Source organism: Macrobrachium rosenbergii, chromosome 1 (genome assembly GCF_040412425.1).
Source record: "Macrobrachium rosenbergii isolate ZJJX-2024 chromosome 1, ASM4041242v1, whole genome shotgun sequence".
NCBI lineage: Eukaryota > Metazoa > Arthropoda > Malacostraca > Decapoda > Palaemonidae > Macrobrachium > Macrobrachium rosenbergii.
Window position 1 is genome coordinate 59791901 of NC_089741.1, and position 14867 is coordinate 59806767.

The 14867-nt window shown below is 40.1% G+C and overlaps 1 protein-coding gene across 1 annotated transcript in view; it reads right to left on the reverse strand.

Annotated features, from left to right (window-relative positions):
• LOC136838906 (BOS complex subunit NCLN) overlaps positions 1-14867 on the reverse strand; it is a 60083-nt gene that overhangs the window by 22007 nt on the left and 23209 nt on the right. Inside the window, exons 5-6 of the mRNA XM_067104598.1 lie at positions 13304-13387; positions 6809-6961 (exon numbers count right to left, since the gene is read on the reverse strand). Of these exons, the coding sequence (XP_066960699.1) occupies positions 6809-6961; positions 13304-13387 (237 nt within the window). The remainder of the gene's footprint in view (positions 1-6808; positions 6962-13303; positions 13388-14867) is intronic.

Here is a 14867-nt window from a genome sequence, read left to right on the forward strand (position 1 = left end):
GTGTTTCTGAGGCCATCTTTTTTGAAAAGGCATGACAACTGCATGCAGATCTCTTAAAAACCACCCCAGGAATGAGTGCTCATACAAATGGCACTCAAGTGATCACAGCCAGTCATGGAAGGTTTCAGAAATTTAAGAGAAGTGACTTAAACAGTGTAGTGAGGCATGGGAGGGCTGCCAGTTCTGACTGTGTAGAGCTGAAGGTTTTGTTCCCCAACAAAAATGAGTCAGGGTTGTCCTCTTCAGAGAAGGCTGAGAATGGCTGGACTAGCTTTTGCCATAGGGGTATTCAGTATCCATATGAAAGATAAGAGTTTATATTGATGTAGAAAGATGATACAAAATAAAGTACGTACACTATATAAATACAAAGGATAAAAAGTAAATTCACTCATGCTACAGGACAGAGTACTTGCATTTCTGGATCGGGGTCCCGTGTCACCCGGTGAAATAGTCCATTCAGCACTTATTTCTAGGTAATTCCGTTGCTAGATACCAGAGAAAGCTAAATAAATGCTGAGTTACTACCCCCAGAGCGTAGCTCCACTAGATGGAGTCGTGTATGGAAAAGGGTGAACTACAAAAACACTTGAACTTTATCCTATAGAGATTCCCAATGTCAAAAGTCCCAACGAGAGAGGTGCGATGGGGCCATGCACTACTCCGCGGACTGTATACAAGGCAACACCAGCCGCATTCCATTTTAGCACGTTTTTGCGCTCACACGTAATTTCGCTGTGATCCTTATTTTTGTGCTCTATTTTGGATTTTTTATGGCATCCTCGCAAGGTTCTTCTTCAATTGCTTGAGTACCAGTGTTTTGTTGTTTTTAGGCGATTGAGGCTTCTTATTTTCCTTTAGTTTAATAATTAAAGGAATTTATAACGCCTGCCTCGATCTCCTCTCACGCCGTCTCTTGACCTCTCTTGGTCTTGGATCGGCATATTTGTTATGTTTTTATTTGTATCCCTTTTTTATTTGGGATGTTTTACCATTAATGATCCCTAACTTTAGTGGGTTTGATTAATTTTTGTTTGTTCTGTACCCATTTACTACGAGAAGTGCTGTTTAGCGTTTAGGCCAGGGCTACCCCCTCGGGCCCATTCGCTTTATCATGGCTTCATTACGAGTGATTTTTATTATGGAAGTGATGTTTAGCGTTTAGGCTACGAGCTACCCACTCGGCCCATTCGCCTTTTATCATGGCTTCATTCACGGAGGATGTTTAGCGTTTAGGCTCTGAGCTACCCCCTAAGGGCCCATTCGCTTTTTATCGCTTCATTACGAGAAATGTTGTTGAGCGATTTAGGCTACTGACTTCCCGAGCCCATTCGCCTTTATTATCATGGCCTCATTATGCTTTGTTTTTGTCACTCACTTCTCTTAGCCTTTGGGGATCTTATTTTCATTGGTACTGTTACAGCTTTACTTTGTTTTCATAATTTTGTTTTATTTTGTGAATTTTGTGTTCCCTTCCTGGTCAGTGTTGTCTTGCTGTTTAGGCTACGTGGTTCCCCTCGGCCTATTCAGCTTCTTTTTGGCTTTATTTTGCCTTGTTTAGACTCACTTCTCTAAGTGTATGGGAACATGATTTTCATTGTTACATTTAATTTTTGACCTTGTGCTTGGGATGCTTTTGAATTTTGTTAATTTGGGATACTTTCATTTAACTGGAGGTCGGTCATGTCCCTTCACGTCCATGTTGTGTTGGGCCTGCCTATCCTCCTACATGTAACTTATAGACAATTTTGTTTTATTATGATTTTTTTTTTTTTTTTTTGAGTTATTGGTTAGCCTTTACCCTCTCTCCTAGGCTTCCTTCCTTTACATCGCCTCAGTTAGGTTAGCTAGGGTTATTGTAACACTTTTTCCCTTTTCGGGAAAAATTCGTTTAGGAGGGACGATCTCGATCTGTACGTATGAGTTTCATGTCGGTGATCTCGTTCTGTACATGTGTGTTTTATGTCTGGTGCTTCCCTTTGTTTGGTTTTGACTTGGATATATTGCCACGCCCACCCTCTCCTGTTTTCGAGCTTTTCACTTTAGGCTAATGTTCCTAATAAGTTAAGCTGGAATAGCGAGGAGTTTACTCCTGCGTATATCCTAGTTCAATCCTTCTTTGGGTTGTTACCAATGGTGACCTGGAGTGCTCTCCCCACTCCTGTTCACACTTCTTTTACCGACTATATATATGTTATTTTGTGGTTGAGAGTCCCTTTCTCCTTTTTATCCTTTGCTCTCTCTCTCCCTTGGTTTTGTTTTCAAAGTACCCGGTGGGAGCTGGACTATTGTTCCCCAATCAGGTTCAATCAGCCTCCGGCCAGAGTTCTGGGGGGTCTTTGCGAATGGCCTGTCAGGCTTTTTCAGTCTGCCAAGGAAGTTCCCTTCCACTGGAAAATTTTTCCGGCGTGTCCCGTTTGTTTTCCTTATTCATGCGGCAAGTCTCGTTGCTTACAGTCTTGTGGGTTCGGATCCTACTGCGCCCGTGGAGCCGTAACCACCTCTATAGACCTTTCCGGCTTCCCTTTCACATCTTGGTTGCAGAAAGGTCCTATCCTTCTTGGGATTCAGACTCGGGAGCAGGCACCTTCAGGTTCATGCCCTCCTCAATGCGGCTCCAGAGTCTTTTGCCAGTTTGAACAATACCGTAGTTCAACAGCTCCGGTATTAGGAGGCTATGCTAGCTGCATATCTAGTTGCCTGGCTCATTTGGGCACCCAGCGTTGGGAATTGCCTGAGGCGCCGGTCATTATAATCGGGTTTCTAGAGTCTTTGGGCTTCAAGCAACCAGGAAGGAATCCCCACCTGATTCAGGAGGTAGCCTCCGTGAGTTATGAATCAGTGGAAGTGGAAAGAGTTAGCAAGGGCATCTTATCATTTCATCATCTCAAGCATACCTCTCCCCGTGCCCAAGAAAGGTCTGTCTGGGTTTTCTCCAGTTTGCTTCAGTGGCGGTTCTCCTTCTGAAGTCAAAGCTGGAGTTTATGACCGGGTATGGTGGAGTCAGGACGCGTGTCTCCTTGATTCCTCCTGCTTGAATAGTGGCCCCGACCTTGCACAACTGTCAAGTGCTTACCGAAGTCAGTTCCTCTCCAGCTTCCCCTCCGGCCTCAGTATTCCCACACCGTCACCTCTCTGGGCGGGTGAGGTGGATATTTTTGGCCCAATGGAGTACATGGTACTTAGTCGGTCACGTTCCGGCAGTTCCATATCAACGCTTTGGGCGGTGACAGTCTTCCTGTCTGGAAACTTCTTCCCCAAGAGGTTTCCTTTAGGCTGGTTTCTGAACAATACAGCAATGGTGCGATCGCGTAAACAAGTGGTTTTGGACTCGAATTGCCCGTTCAGTTATGGTTCATCCTTCTCCATAACCAACAGACGCAGGTGCCTCTGTCTACCACCCTTCTCGTAGGGGTCCAAAAGGTCACTGCTTTTTCTCCTATCCAGGCCTCCCCTGGTGTCGGAATAGTCCTTAGGCGGAGCATCATTCAGGTAGTCTTGTGACCTTTTCCTGGGCCTGGAAGTAGGTCTGTTTGCAACCCAATTCAGCCACAAACTATCAAGCTGTCCCGTCTGGTATAAACTCAGCCTGCATCAGCCCCTCAAACTCTGATGTCCTGGCTTTTGTGGTCTTTTGTGAATCTTACACTTTAGGAGGAAACTGATATTGGTCCTGTTATTACTGTTTTCCTGAAATCAGTTAGGATCTACTCTACTGCAGTATGGTTCTGCAGTTAAGTAACTAGCACTCTTCACATAGTTTTCGAAGCTACAGTACTGATCGATCGCATGGGCCTCGAGAAAGTGTTTTGTTGGAACCAGACTTACAGGCCCTTAACTTTCATCCCTAAGGTCTGTGTTCGTCTAAGAACAGTACTCCGTCCACATTCGGTTTCCTGGTCTTTGAGTAATGTATCGGAGTTAGTCAAACTGTGGCTCAACAATCATCTTGTTCTTATCTTTCCTTGTTAAGGAAGTCCCAGAAATTTTTAATCAGCTTAGCTTCTAGTGTTAGTTTTCCTGTACTGTCTGCCCCTGTCTGGCATGGAACCAATCAGTTTGGTTTGTCTGGCGGAACCAATCAGTTTAGTTTCCCCTCATCAGGTTAGTGTTGTGAATTCCTCACCCCAACTTTCTATCTACAATTGGAGGTCCTCATTTGGTGGTCACCTTGGAAAGTACTCCCCTTTTACAAGGTCTGTTTCTGTGTCCAGTTTCTCCTTGCAGGCTTTTTAGACAGGACCCCTTGAATTTTGTCAGGTCTCTCCTTTAAAAAAGGGGGCACTGTCATTGGGTCTGCTATTAGGCAGGAAGTATTTTCTTAATACAAGCCTATTCAGGTGCTATTCTAAGCTCATGATCTTAGACGGTGACCACTTTACATTATTTTCATTACATGAACTTAGAGGACCTTACTTATGTTCAGGGTAGAATTCTCCTAGTTTTTCAACGTTTCTATTTAAGTCTTTAATAGCATAAGAATGATGTTTATTTCTCTGTTACTATTTCACGGGTGACACGGGACCCCGATCCAGAAAAAGGATTTTGACAAAGGAAAAATCTATTTCTGGAGAGGGCCTATCACCCGGTGACCCACCCCTGTTTTCATTCTCTCCCTCCTTGATAAACTTCATTCTAGTGAGGTGGGTTGCTAACATGGAATGCGGCTAGTGTTGCCTTGTATACAGTCCCGTAGTAGTGCATGGGCTTGTATCGGCACCTCTCTCGTTGGGACTTTTGACATTGGGAATCTCTATAGGATAAGGTTCCGTGTTTTTGTAGTTCACCCTTTTCCATACACGACTCCATCTAGTGGAGCTCGCTCTGGGGGTAGTAACTCCAGCATTTCATTTAGCTTTCTCTGGTATCTAGCAACGGAATTACCTAGAAATAAGTGCTGAATGGACTATTTCACCGGGTGACACGGGCCCCTCTCCAGAAATAGATTTTTCCTTTGTCAAAATCCTTTTTAACTACTGGTTTTCCTGTTCTAGTCTAAAGCATGTTTGGGAAGTATAGTGTGACATATAATTTCGTCTTATATCATCACTCAGCTACTTCTCTATTTCTTTCATATGGTAGCTATCAATACTGAAAAAAAATCTATTCAGTATTGTAGTTATGGTACAATAATTATACAGTGCGTTTTATAGACAATAAGCTGCACACAGAAAGGCTGTAAACATACTGTATTTCAATTACATAAATGCAATGTACTACAGTATATGTGCATGCTGTGTACCATGACATGGCACTATCACATTGTTTAGGATTTTGAGCCTCCATGCTTAATGCATGATGAATCACTAAATGTCTGCTGATAACTGTCAATAACCATGCCAACATAGTTTAAAATTTTTATAAAACTCTTATACTACATCAGCTGCACCTGTGATCAGACTTTACTCAGCCAAGTTTAAGTCAAGGTATGGCTTATACAGTGCTCCCCCCCTTTTTCACGGGGATAAGTTTCGGAACCCACCACGGAAATGCAAAATCCCTTCTAAAAACGGTTATAACTGCTTATAACTGACAAATACCCTGTACCCCTTCAACTAAAATACTTATAACTGCCTATTTTAAAAGTTCACTGCCTAATTTAATAGTTCAAACAATATATACCTTAAATTATCGTACTAAAACAATTTATCAGTTCAAACAAAAATACACCCCAAACCATCATCCCAAAACACCCTTGGTCATCTTATATTAGTACCCTTTTACAACTGTTACTGTAGAGATAGACCCCCCCCCAAAACGCTTATAACAACGATTTACTAATTTTAAAATATTATTATTAATGTAAACACAGCAAAAAATCTGTAAAATTTTTAATATAAATTAAATAAATCTGTGTTACAGAATGTTTGATGACTAATCAAGTTACCCCTGTATACATAAGTATAGCCGTTTTCTCTCGTGGTATTGAAGTCATTCCAGTTTCCTTTTACATTGATAAAAACAATGAAAATTATCACTAATTCACTTTTTTTTTGTAGAGCATCACTGTTTATTCACTAATTACTGTATTTTTTCATATCGTGTTCATAACTAAATACAGATTTTTATGACAAAAATTCTTTACAGTGATATTACTGTTGTTTTTGGATAGCATACTGTACAATATATCTAAAATATTCGCTAATCATTTTCATTTTATTTTCCAGTCTGCTTTTTATTGAAATGCGAAAAGTTGTAATTATAGCACGGAAAATATGAAAAATGAATGACAAAGTAATATCACATTTATCTATAAAAGTATACTGTACAAAACAAATAAATTAATTGTTTTGTACATAGTTTTATAGATAAACATGATGCTACTTTGTCATTCATTTTTTCATATTTTCCATGCTATAATTACAAATTTTATTATCCAAAAACCCTTTACAGTAATATTTAAAATACATTTTACATTACCCTGAGAGAGAGAGAGAGAACACAATATGAAAAAATACAGGAATTAGTGATAATTTTAGAGATACAGTATATAGAAAAAATTCACATATTGGTGAAAGTTCCCGCAGAAAATTGAAAGATATGTTCCACAAAAATCCGCGACAAAATGGATGGAAAAGTGAAGCATGAAAAAGCGGGGCAGCACTGTACATATTGTAGTTGAACCAGATGTCAAATTCTAATTTAATAGGCTGGGCTGGAGCAAAGGATTTTACAGTTCTGAAAATTGGTACAAGCTATAGTTAATTAATTAGACAGCTATGTGGTAAGAGAGCAAAGGGAACTAACAGAAATGGACTTTATTAAAAACTGCCACAAAACATTACAGATATGTTGTGATCACTCTTACCTGATAGTTAATGTAACCCCCGCCAGACAACAGAAAGGCTACATTCAAACGTGGATGAGTCCGTGGAGACGAGTAAAGGCGAGAAAGAATGCGAGCAAGTTCTAGCAAAATGACAACACCTGAACCATTGCTGTCTCCACCCCATGACAGTTCCTGCAATTAATAGCTTTGCATTAAAACCTAAAATAAGACAGCTTCCACACAGGATATACTACTGTAATAGAGGTCTTCAAAACTACACAGTAATAATATTAATAACAAAATAATTTTTTGTAAATTTATTATATCTACTGTATACTGTAGATGGGGGCAAGTTTATCATACAAATTTGGGATTAATATTGGTGTCTATTCATACACCAAAATATATCGCAAATTCTTGTGATAACCTTCCAGTAGCTGTTTACTATAGTCATGGATGCTGTGTGTATGTATGTATAAATGTATGTATATAAATATATAAAAATATATATAAACATATTTATATATATACATACATACATACATATATATATATCATATACAGGCAGTCCCCGGCCATTAGCGAAGTGATGGCGTGTCGATAACCGGTAAACCGATTTTCGCACTTACTGGTGAGCTACCAAAATTGCTGATTTTTGCCATCGGCACTCTCTGTTAGTATGTGTATCATGCTTATCATTAGATTATATATATATATATATATATATATATATATATATATATATATATATATATATATATATATATATATATATATATAATATATATAAGGCTGTAGCAGACCTTCCTCAATCAATATATACTCCCAGGTAGGGAGTAAGATTGTATCTCTTCAGGGATCATGGCTCAGTCTGTAGGCAGCCCAGCACAGTCTCTCGGGAAGACTGGGTTGGAGCTGGTAAAGGGGCCTCCCACCAGTCGTGTTCCTTCAACACCCATCCCAGGACTTACAGGACTTTGCAGGAAGAACTCCTGCAGAAAGAATGCACAAGGAAAGTCAGACACTTGAAATTTCAGGCCAGTCTGTTCAGTGTTCGAAGAAGGACTCAGACAAGCCGGAGAGTAATTCTGGACCTGTCCTGTCTCAATTCATTCATTCAATGGAGCAAATTCATGCTTACAATCTCACAGGTGCGGACCCTACATTCCTCGTGGGGCTCATCATCTTCTATAGATCTTACAGGCGCATATTATCACATCCTATTCGAAACTTTCTCCTTACCTGGGATTCAGACTAGGAAACAAGCTTACTCCTTCAGGGTCATGCCATTCGGGCTGAACATCGCACTCCAGAATTTTTACCAAACTGGCAGAGACAGTCGTCAAGAGCCATGTCCCAAGGGATCATGTTGGCTGCGTATCTGGACGTTGGGATTATTTGGGCACCCAATGCCGAAGAGTGTCAAGAGCAACCCATATAGTCATCAATTTCTTGGAATACCTGGCTCTAAATAAACAGGAAGAAATCACGCTTAGTCCCAGCAGCTCAATTCCAGTGGCTAGGGATTCATTGGGACCTCAGCATCGCCAAACTGTCTTGCACCAGCCAGAGAAAGGAACAGCCAAGCTACTAGACAGTTCCTCAGAAACAAGCATGCCTCTGTGCCGCACCCAGGAAAGGATTCTCGGCTCTCTTCAGTTTGCTTCAACAGACTTGCTGCTGAAAACCAAACTGAAAGATATAAACAGGGTTTGGCGAACGAGCCAACAGGCGGAGCAGAGACAAACTTTCTCTGATCCCCAGATCTTGAGGAAAAGACTTAGCCCATGGCCCACAGTCAGAGGATTGGTCAACATCAGTGCCTCTCCCAATTTTACTCCGATGTCTCGTGGGTACATTACAGATGCTCTCCTGAGCGGTTGGGGGGGATACCCCAACACGGAAAAGATCCAAGGAACGTGATGGTCGACAGTGTTCACTTCAGTTCCATATAAACATCCTAGAAACCGTGGCGGTGTTCCTAACGTTAAAGAAACTTCGCCGGCCAGACAGATTCACACAGGTTGGTACTAGACAATGCAGTTATAGCACATTGCCTGAACAGGAGCTCAGAATCAGGTCACACTGGAATCAAGTGATGGTGTGATTTTCTCCTAACAAGGAAAACATTGTTGGTATCTGTCAGCCACCCACCTGGCAGGTGTGTCCGAATGCGTCATTGCAGACTCACTTTCCAGGACAACCCCCACTGGAGTCGGAGTGGTCTCTAGACAAGAGTCGTTGGCGTGGGATTTGTCTTCAGGTACCGGGTCTCAGGTAGACCTGTTTTTGCCACAGGAGAGCGCAACCACAAACTTCCCTGTTACGTAGCTCCAATCTGGACCCTCTGGCTTATTCCACAGATGCAATGACAATCGATTGGAACAGGTGGCAAAGGATCTTTCTGTTTCCCCGGTAAATTTGCTGATGAAAGTTTTGCAAAGCTGAAGATCATTCAGAGGCCGAGTAAAACATGGGTGGCACCCAACTGGCCAAAAAGCAGTTGGTTTCCTTTACTTCAGAGTTGAAGCTCACTCCCAGACCTATTCACAACCCACAGTTGACACAAATAGTACAAACTCGGATTGTGTCAGCTGCTCAAAATTCTCAGTGCCCTCAGTTTTTAGTTTCTTGAAATCTCAGCGCTTAAAGACGCCAAATTGACCCTCTTAATATATTATTCATTGAATCTGATAAAAGAGAATCTACCTCAGGCAGTATGACTTGCCTTTGATTAAGAAATTAGCCTGTTTCTGAGAGAATCAAATGTTCATGAGATGACCACAACCTAGCAATCTCTTTCTTTAGGTCATTATTCGAGAAAGGGTCTGGCTTTAGTACTGTTACTACAACTAATCTGCTTTAAAAAGAATATTTTTACATTGTTTTAATATTAATCTTTCAGACTCGTATTTTTCGTCTATCCCAAAAGCATGCGCGGCTTTGGACCAGCAACCTGTCCACACGGTCTCCTGGTACTTCTAAATGATGTTCTTAGGTAGGCATCAGACACTGATAATCTTTCATGTTCATGTACTTTGGTCTGTTAAGGAAAACTCTGTTTAGTAAGTCTAGCCTGGGGTTAGAATTTCTGAACTGTCTGCTCTTTCTAGAGAATCTAATCATGTTGATTTCCACTCCGCCACGTGAAGTTCTGTTATCCCAGATCCAGTTTTTACCAAAGAACGAAGACCATAGAATAGGTGGTCTCCTTGGAAGATTGTCCCTCTTCCACAAGATTTATCTCTGTGCCCAGTCAATGCTTTATGGCTTACTAGATGGACCTCTAATAGAACTTGGTCCCCTTTTGTTAAAGGGAAGAGGCAATATTTCACTCAAAGCCATCAGACAACAATTCTTTATTTTATTAAGCAAATCGGAATCAGTACTAGGGTCCCTGATGTTGGAAATGCGGTGGCCACTTTACCAACTTTTTTCATTATATGAATTTGATGATCATAAGTATACGGTTGGGAAATCACCAAAAGTATTTAAACGCCACTATCTTAAGTCTTTAGAGCCCATAAATTTTCCACAGTTGCGGTGGGTAATGTGGTTCCCCTGGTCAACTCAAGTTTAGTTTATATGAATTTAGTCCTGACCCCCTGTTTCACCTGCTTGCCCCACGTCTGCCCTTGGGTCAGTTCTGCCCCCGCCTAGCCTATTTATTTCACAAATGCCTCATTGTCATTTATTTTTGTTAGCCTTGTTATCCTAGTTGGATTAATATCATAGTATTCAAAATTTTTATCTGAGTACCTCAAAATTTTTACTGTGAATTTCTGAATTTTTACCTGTGTGCCTCTGAATTCTGGTTTTTGTGGATAATGTTTGAATATCAGTATTAAAACACAGTGAAGTTTTCTTTAAATGTTTTATTTTAGTTCGATTGTGTATTCTTTGGTAGGGCCACTGCTTTCTATAGCTAATTCTCTGTCACTGTTCACTGGCTGACATAGGTCGGCCAGAAAGGGGATTTTGATTAAAGGAAAATCTATTTTCTGGGGAAGACCTAATGTCACCAGTGACCCACCCTAGTTTTCCCACCGGAGAAAATACTCAGTTTTAGTGGAGTGCTAAATTTGAGATGACGTGCTCAGTCTGCGTGATGACGGCTACTTAGCGGTCGGGTGAGTATTCTGTGTTACAAGTGTGTAATGGCTCATCCAATTTGGGACTTTGAGAATTGAGAAGTCTATTGGACGAAGGCCTGTGGAAGCGTATTAGCTCACTGATGTATATCGATTATCTGTTTAAGATGATCAACTGAGGTAGTAACTCAGCATTCTACACAGCTTTTTCTCTGGTATATATAGCAATCTTATACCTAGAAATGTGCTAATTGAACCAATTTCACTGGGTGACTGAGTCTTCCCCCAGAAATAGATTTTTCCTTTGTCAAAATCCCTTATATATTGCAGAAATGTTTAGAAGAATAAAGAATAAAGATGGAGAGGACTGGAACTGGGAGTCACCGTAAGCGCACCCAAGTTTATGGTGGCTGGAAAGGAAGCAATAGAAAAACGACATCTAAGTAGTAGTACTGTGGATGCTATGGACAAGATGGTGGTGGTGGCGGGGAGAGATTTTCAATCCTTGAAATGTAAAAGAGCAAATGGGGATGAGAGGGAAGTAGAACAGCATATTATGGTGGAAGGGCAAGTCTTGATAGAAGTGAATACAGTTCTATTACTCTGGGGACACACTAGACTGTTAAAGCATTTATAGAGAAAGTAGAAAAAATAAAACAACTAGCAACTACTGGATAAAGTGGAGATTGCTGGACAACTGGAAAATAAAAGCCAAACCTTACGATGCATGCAAGTACCGGTACTAATATACACAGCAGAGACGAGAAATTTTGAAAAGATGTGACAATAGAATATTAAGATTCATGGCCAGAGATCAGGGTGAAGATCATAGCATGAATTAGGAAGTTACAGAGATAAGTGGTATCCAGCAGCTGAAAAAACAGGCTGAGATTACAAAAACTGAGATGACAAGGGATAAGGAACACTCAGTCTGAAAAGTGGCAGTACAAAGACTTCCAAGAAGGCCCAGTAGAAATTATGAATGAAGGACATAGCTGAAGACTCAGACTATGAATTAAACACCCACTAAATTTGAATTCAAACACAAATGCACAAGACAGAGAGGGGTAGAGAGAAATCCTACCCTTTTAACACAGTGAATAAAAAGCTGACATAAAAATATTGGTGATGATGATGATGTGAAAATTGTTTTGAAAGAGGAAACCCTTTAAATACCAATACCGTCGAACCTCTTAAAACCGGCATTCTGTGGCTCGATTTTGAATCATCCACCATTAGTTCGCTGAGCAGCCACAAGGGCAGTGCAACATACTATTTACAACTTCCCGACAGCAAAGATTATGCCATATCTCTTTTGTTTTTATGAAAATAATTGTTATTAATGAAAAGGTGTGAAAAGTAAACTATTTTTTCGATATTAACTTTAAATGAATAAATATATTTTTTTAAAGATTCCACTTGAGAAGGCTATACCAAGTCAAAACTTTTAATGAAAATAATGAGAAATTTGGCAACGCACGAATTCCTTACTTGTAGATGATACGGTTTTGATAATTTCTTTTATATATGCAGCTGTATATTTACCCATTTGATAAGCCACCCATGAGATCAGATGATACTAGAGGTAAGAAGTGCAAGCATAAATCTTTATCTATGCTAGAAAATGCTTCTATCTTTCCTGTCCCGTTAGTGAATGTTTAGTGTTCATTTTCCTCAATAGATGGCGGTGTGCTTTGTTTACTTTTTGATGGCGAAGTGTCAAATGCACTGAGTGATAGCCGAAATTCATTCTTTATTTTTGTCATTTCATTACCCTCCACAATCAAAATAAATGGTGAAGAAACTAATACCCATAATTATGAAGATAGTAAATTTAGGAGATGAAAGTCACTTATAATATTCTGCAGATTCTGAGAAAAGTTAAGCAGTTGAGATACTGTTAGGCTAACTCAGGAATGTAGGCTAAATGTGTTTACCAAAGTACACAGTTTTAAAGAAAATTACACAGTATAAAGTTATAAAATGATAACGTGAAAATATATGACTAACAAAATGATAAAAAGTGGTGTCAGAACTCGGTCAAGTACAGTAGTAGGATAAGTCAGCAACTAGGCTATTTGTAGGTGGAATTAGCTTGCAAGACTATGTTTATATAGGGGCTTCATTTTTTAGGGGTGTACTCTAAGGGGCTTCATTTTTTTGGGGTGTACTCTATATTCCAGAATTTTCTGTGGTCCAGCAGTGGCCTGGCCCCAAGGTTCCTGGATTTAAGAGGTTGGACTGTAAAACCATGTGTTACCAGATAAAAAAAAAAGTATCTAAAAATCTAAAATCATGTACTGTATTACATAAAATCTAGCAAGACTTAATTTCAAGAATTGCATCTCAGTCTAAGGAACAAACTGAGCTACTAATGACACTAAAACTGCATTACAGTACACTATATTTTCAATCAGGCTGAAGAGATAAAACTTTAACTTACTGGTGCGGCTCCAAATGCATCATAATGGGCTACAACTGCTATAGTTGGCAGTTGTTCTTCAATGCCATATCCACTTAGTTTACCCTATAATGAAAAGTAAAGCTATTAAAGAATGAAATGGAGACATAAATTACTACGTATTAGGATATGAAAGGTCTTTTGAAAAAAAAAGGAGTAATCAGTCTAATTAGCACTCAAAGGAAAATCTTTAATTCTCAAAGTAATTTTAAAGGAAGACAACTATTACTGGATAATATATTGACAGATGGTCACTAAACACTACCAGTAGTTATACATACAATATAAAAGGAGAACCAGCAATAAACTGAGGTTACATAATGGGAACTGGACAACAAACAATTTCATTATAATGGCAACAACTTATATTGCCTTAAAAAGTTGAATGACTGAAAACAATTCATACTTTATTATTATTATTATTATTATTATTATTATTATCATAAATAGGCAGTAGACCCTCTTTTATACACATGGTTTTGAAGGTGATAGCTGCATCAGCGGCATTCGTTTGTACAGAGTTTTCTTTATTTTTCTAATAATTGCTTTTTCTAGGTTACTGCATTCTGCCAGTAACATGCCGATATTGGTGATACTTGGAGAGGAAAGCAGGTTGCAAAAGTAGGTAGTTTATTTCTGGTATGCATAGTAAAACAGTAACAGGAACTGAAACAGGGAGTTCATCATCCGTAGAGTTGTCTTTCAGGAAAAATTTTCTTTTGAGTTGTCCTTCAGGATAAAGTCTTCTTCGATGTTGATCAAGGCCACGTTTTGCTCAGGCTCCACTGAGCATGGTCACGCCCAAAAGACGGGAGTAGACTGACTTCTGATGTGAGTCTTGTCCTTTACAGGCAGTCCCCGGTTAACACCGGGCTCGGTTAACGGCGATCCGGTTTTATGGGGTTTGTCTAGCGACAAAAATCACTGATTTCCGCTTATCAGCGCCGATACATACCTAACAGAGGTGCCGATAACCAAAAATCGGTGCTTTTTGGCACCGATAACCCCCGAAAGTCGCTGAAAAAGTGCCAAAAATCGCTGATTTTCAGTTAGTGGCAATTTTCAGTTATCATCACACCCTCAGAAACGGAATCCCGCCGATAACCAGGGACTGCCTGTATATACAAGAAGGTCATCGGGGGGTCAAATTCAGTTGCCCGCTGATTGGATGAGGAGAAACATTTGCGCTGCTTATTGGTTAGCGAGATTTTCTCGCAAGCCAAAAATTTTACCGCTGATGGTTTCTCCAAGCTGCAGCCTTGCTGAGCAGTGGGGCTGGTGTGTGACATCATTCTCTGGTATTTCCTGACGAATATTCTGATTGGGCGCCAGGCGGCTCGCAGAATCTCAGACATCATTGTGAGTTTCATGTTCGGAACAGTCGTTTCTTGCTGTGCCTGGCATCAGCTGTCAGCTACAGAAGCAATAGGTCACCTAATGCTGGTAGGCAGGAGGAATACCTAATTTTGCAACCTGCTTTCCTCTCCAAGTATGACCAATATTGGTGTGTATCTGTCAGAATGCAGTAACCTAGAAAAATCAATTA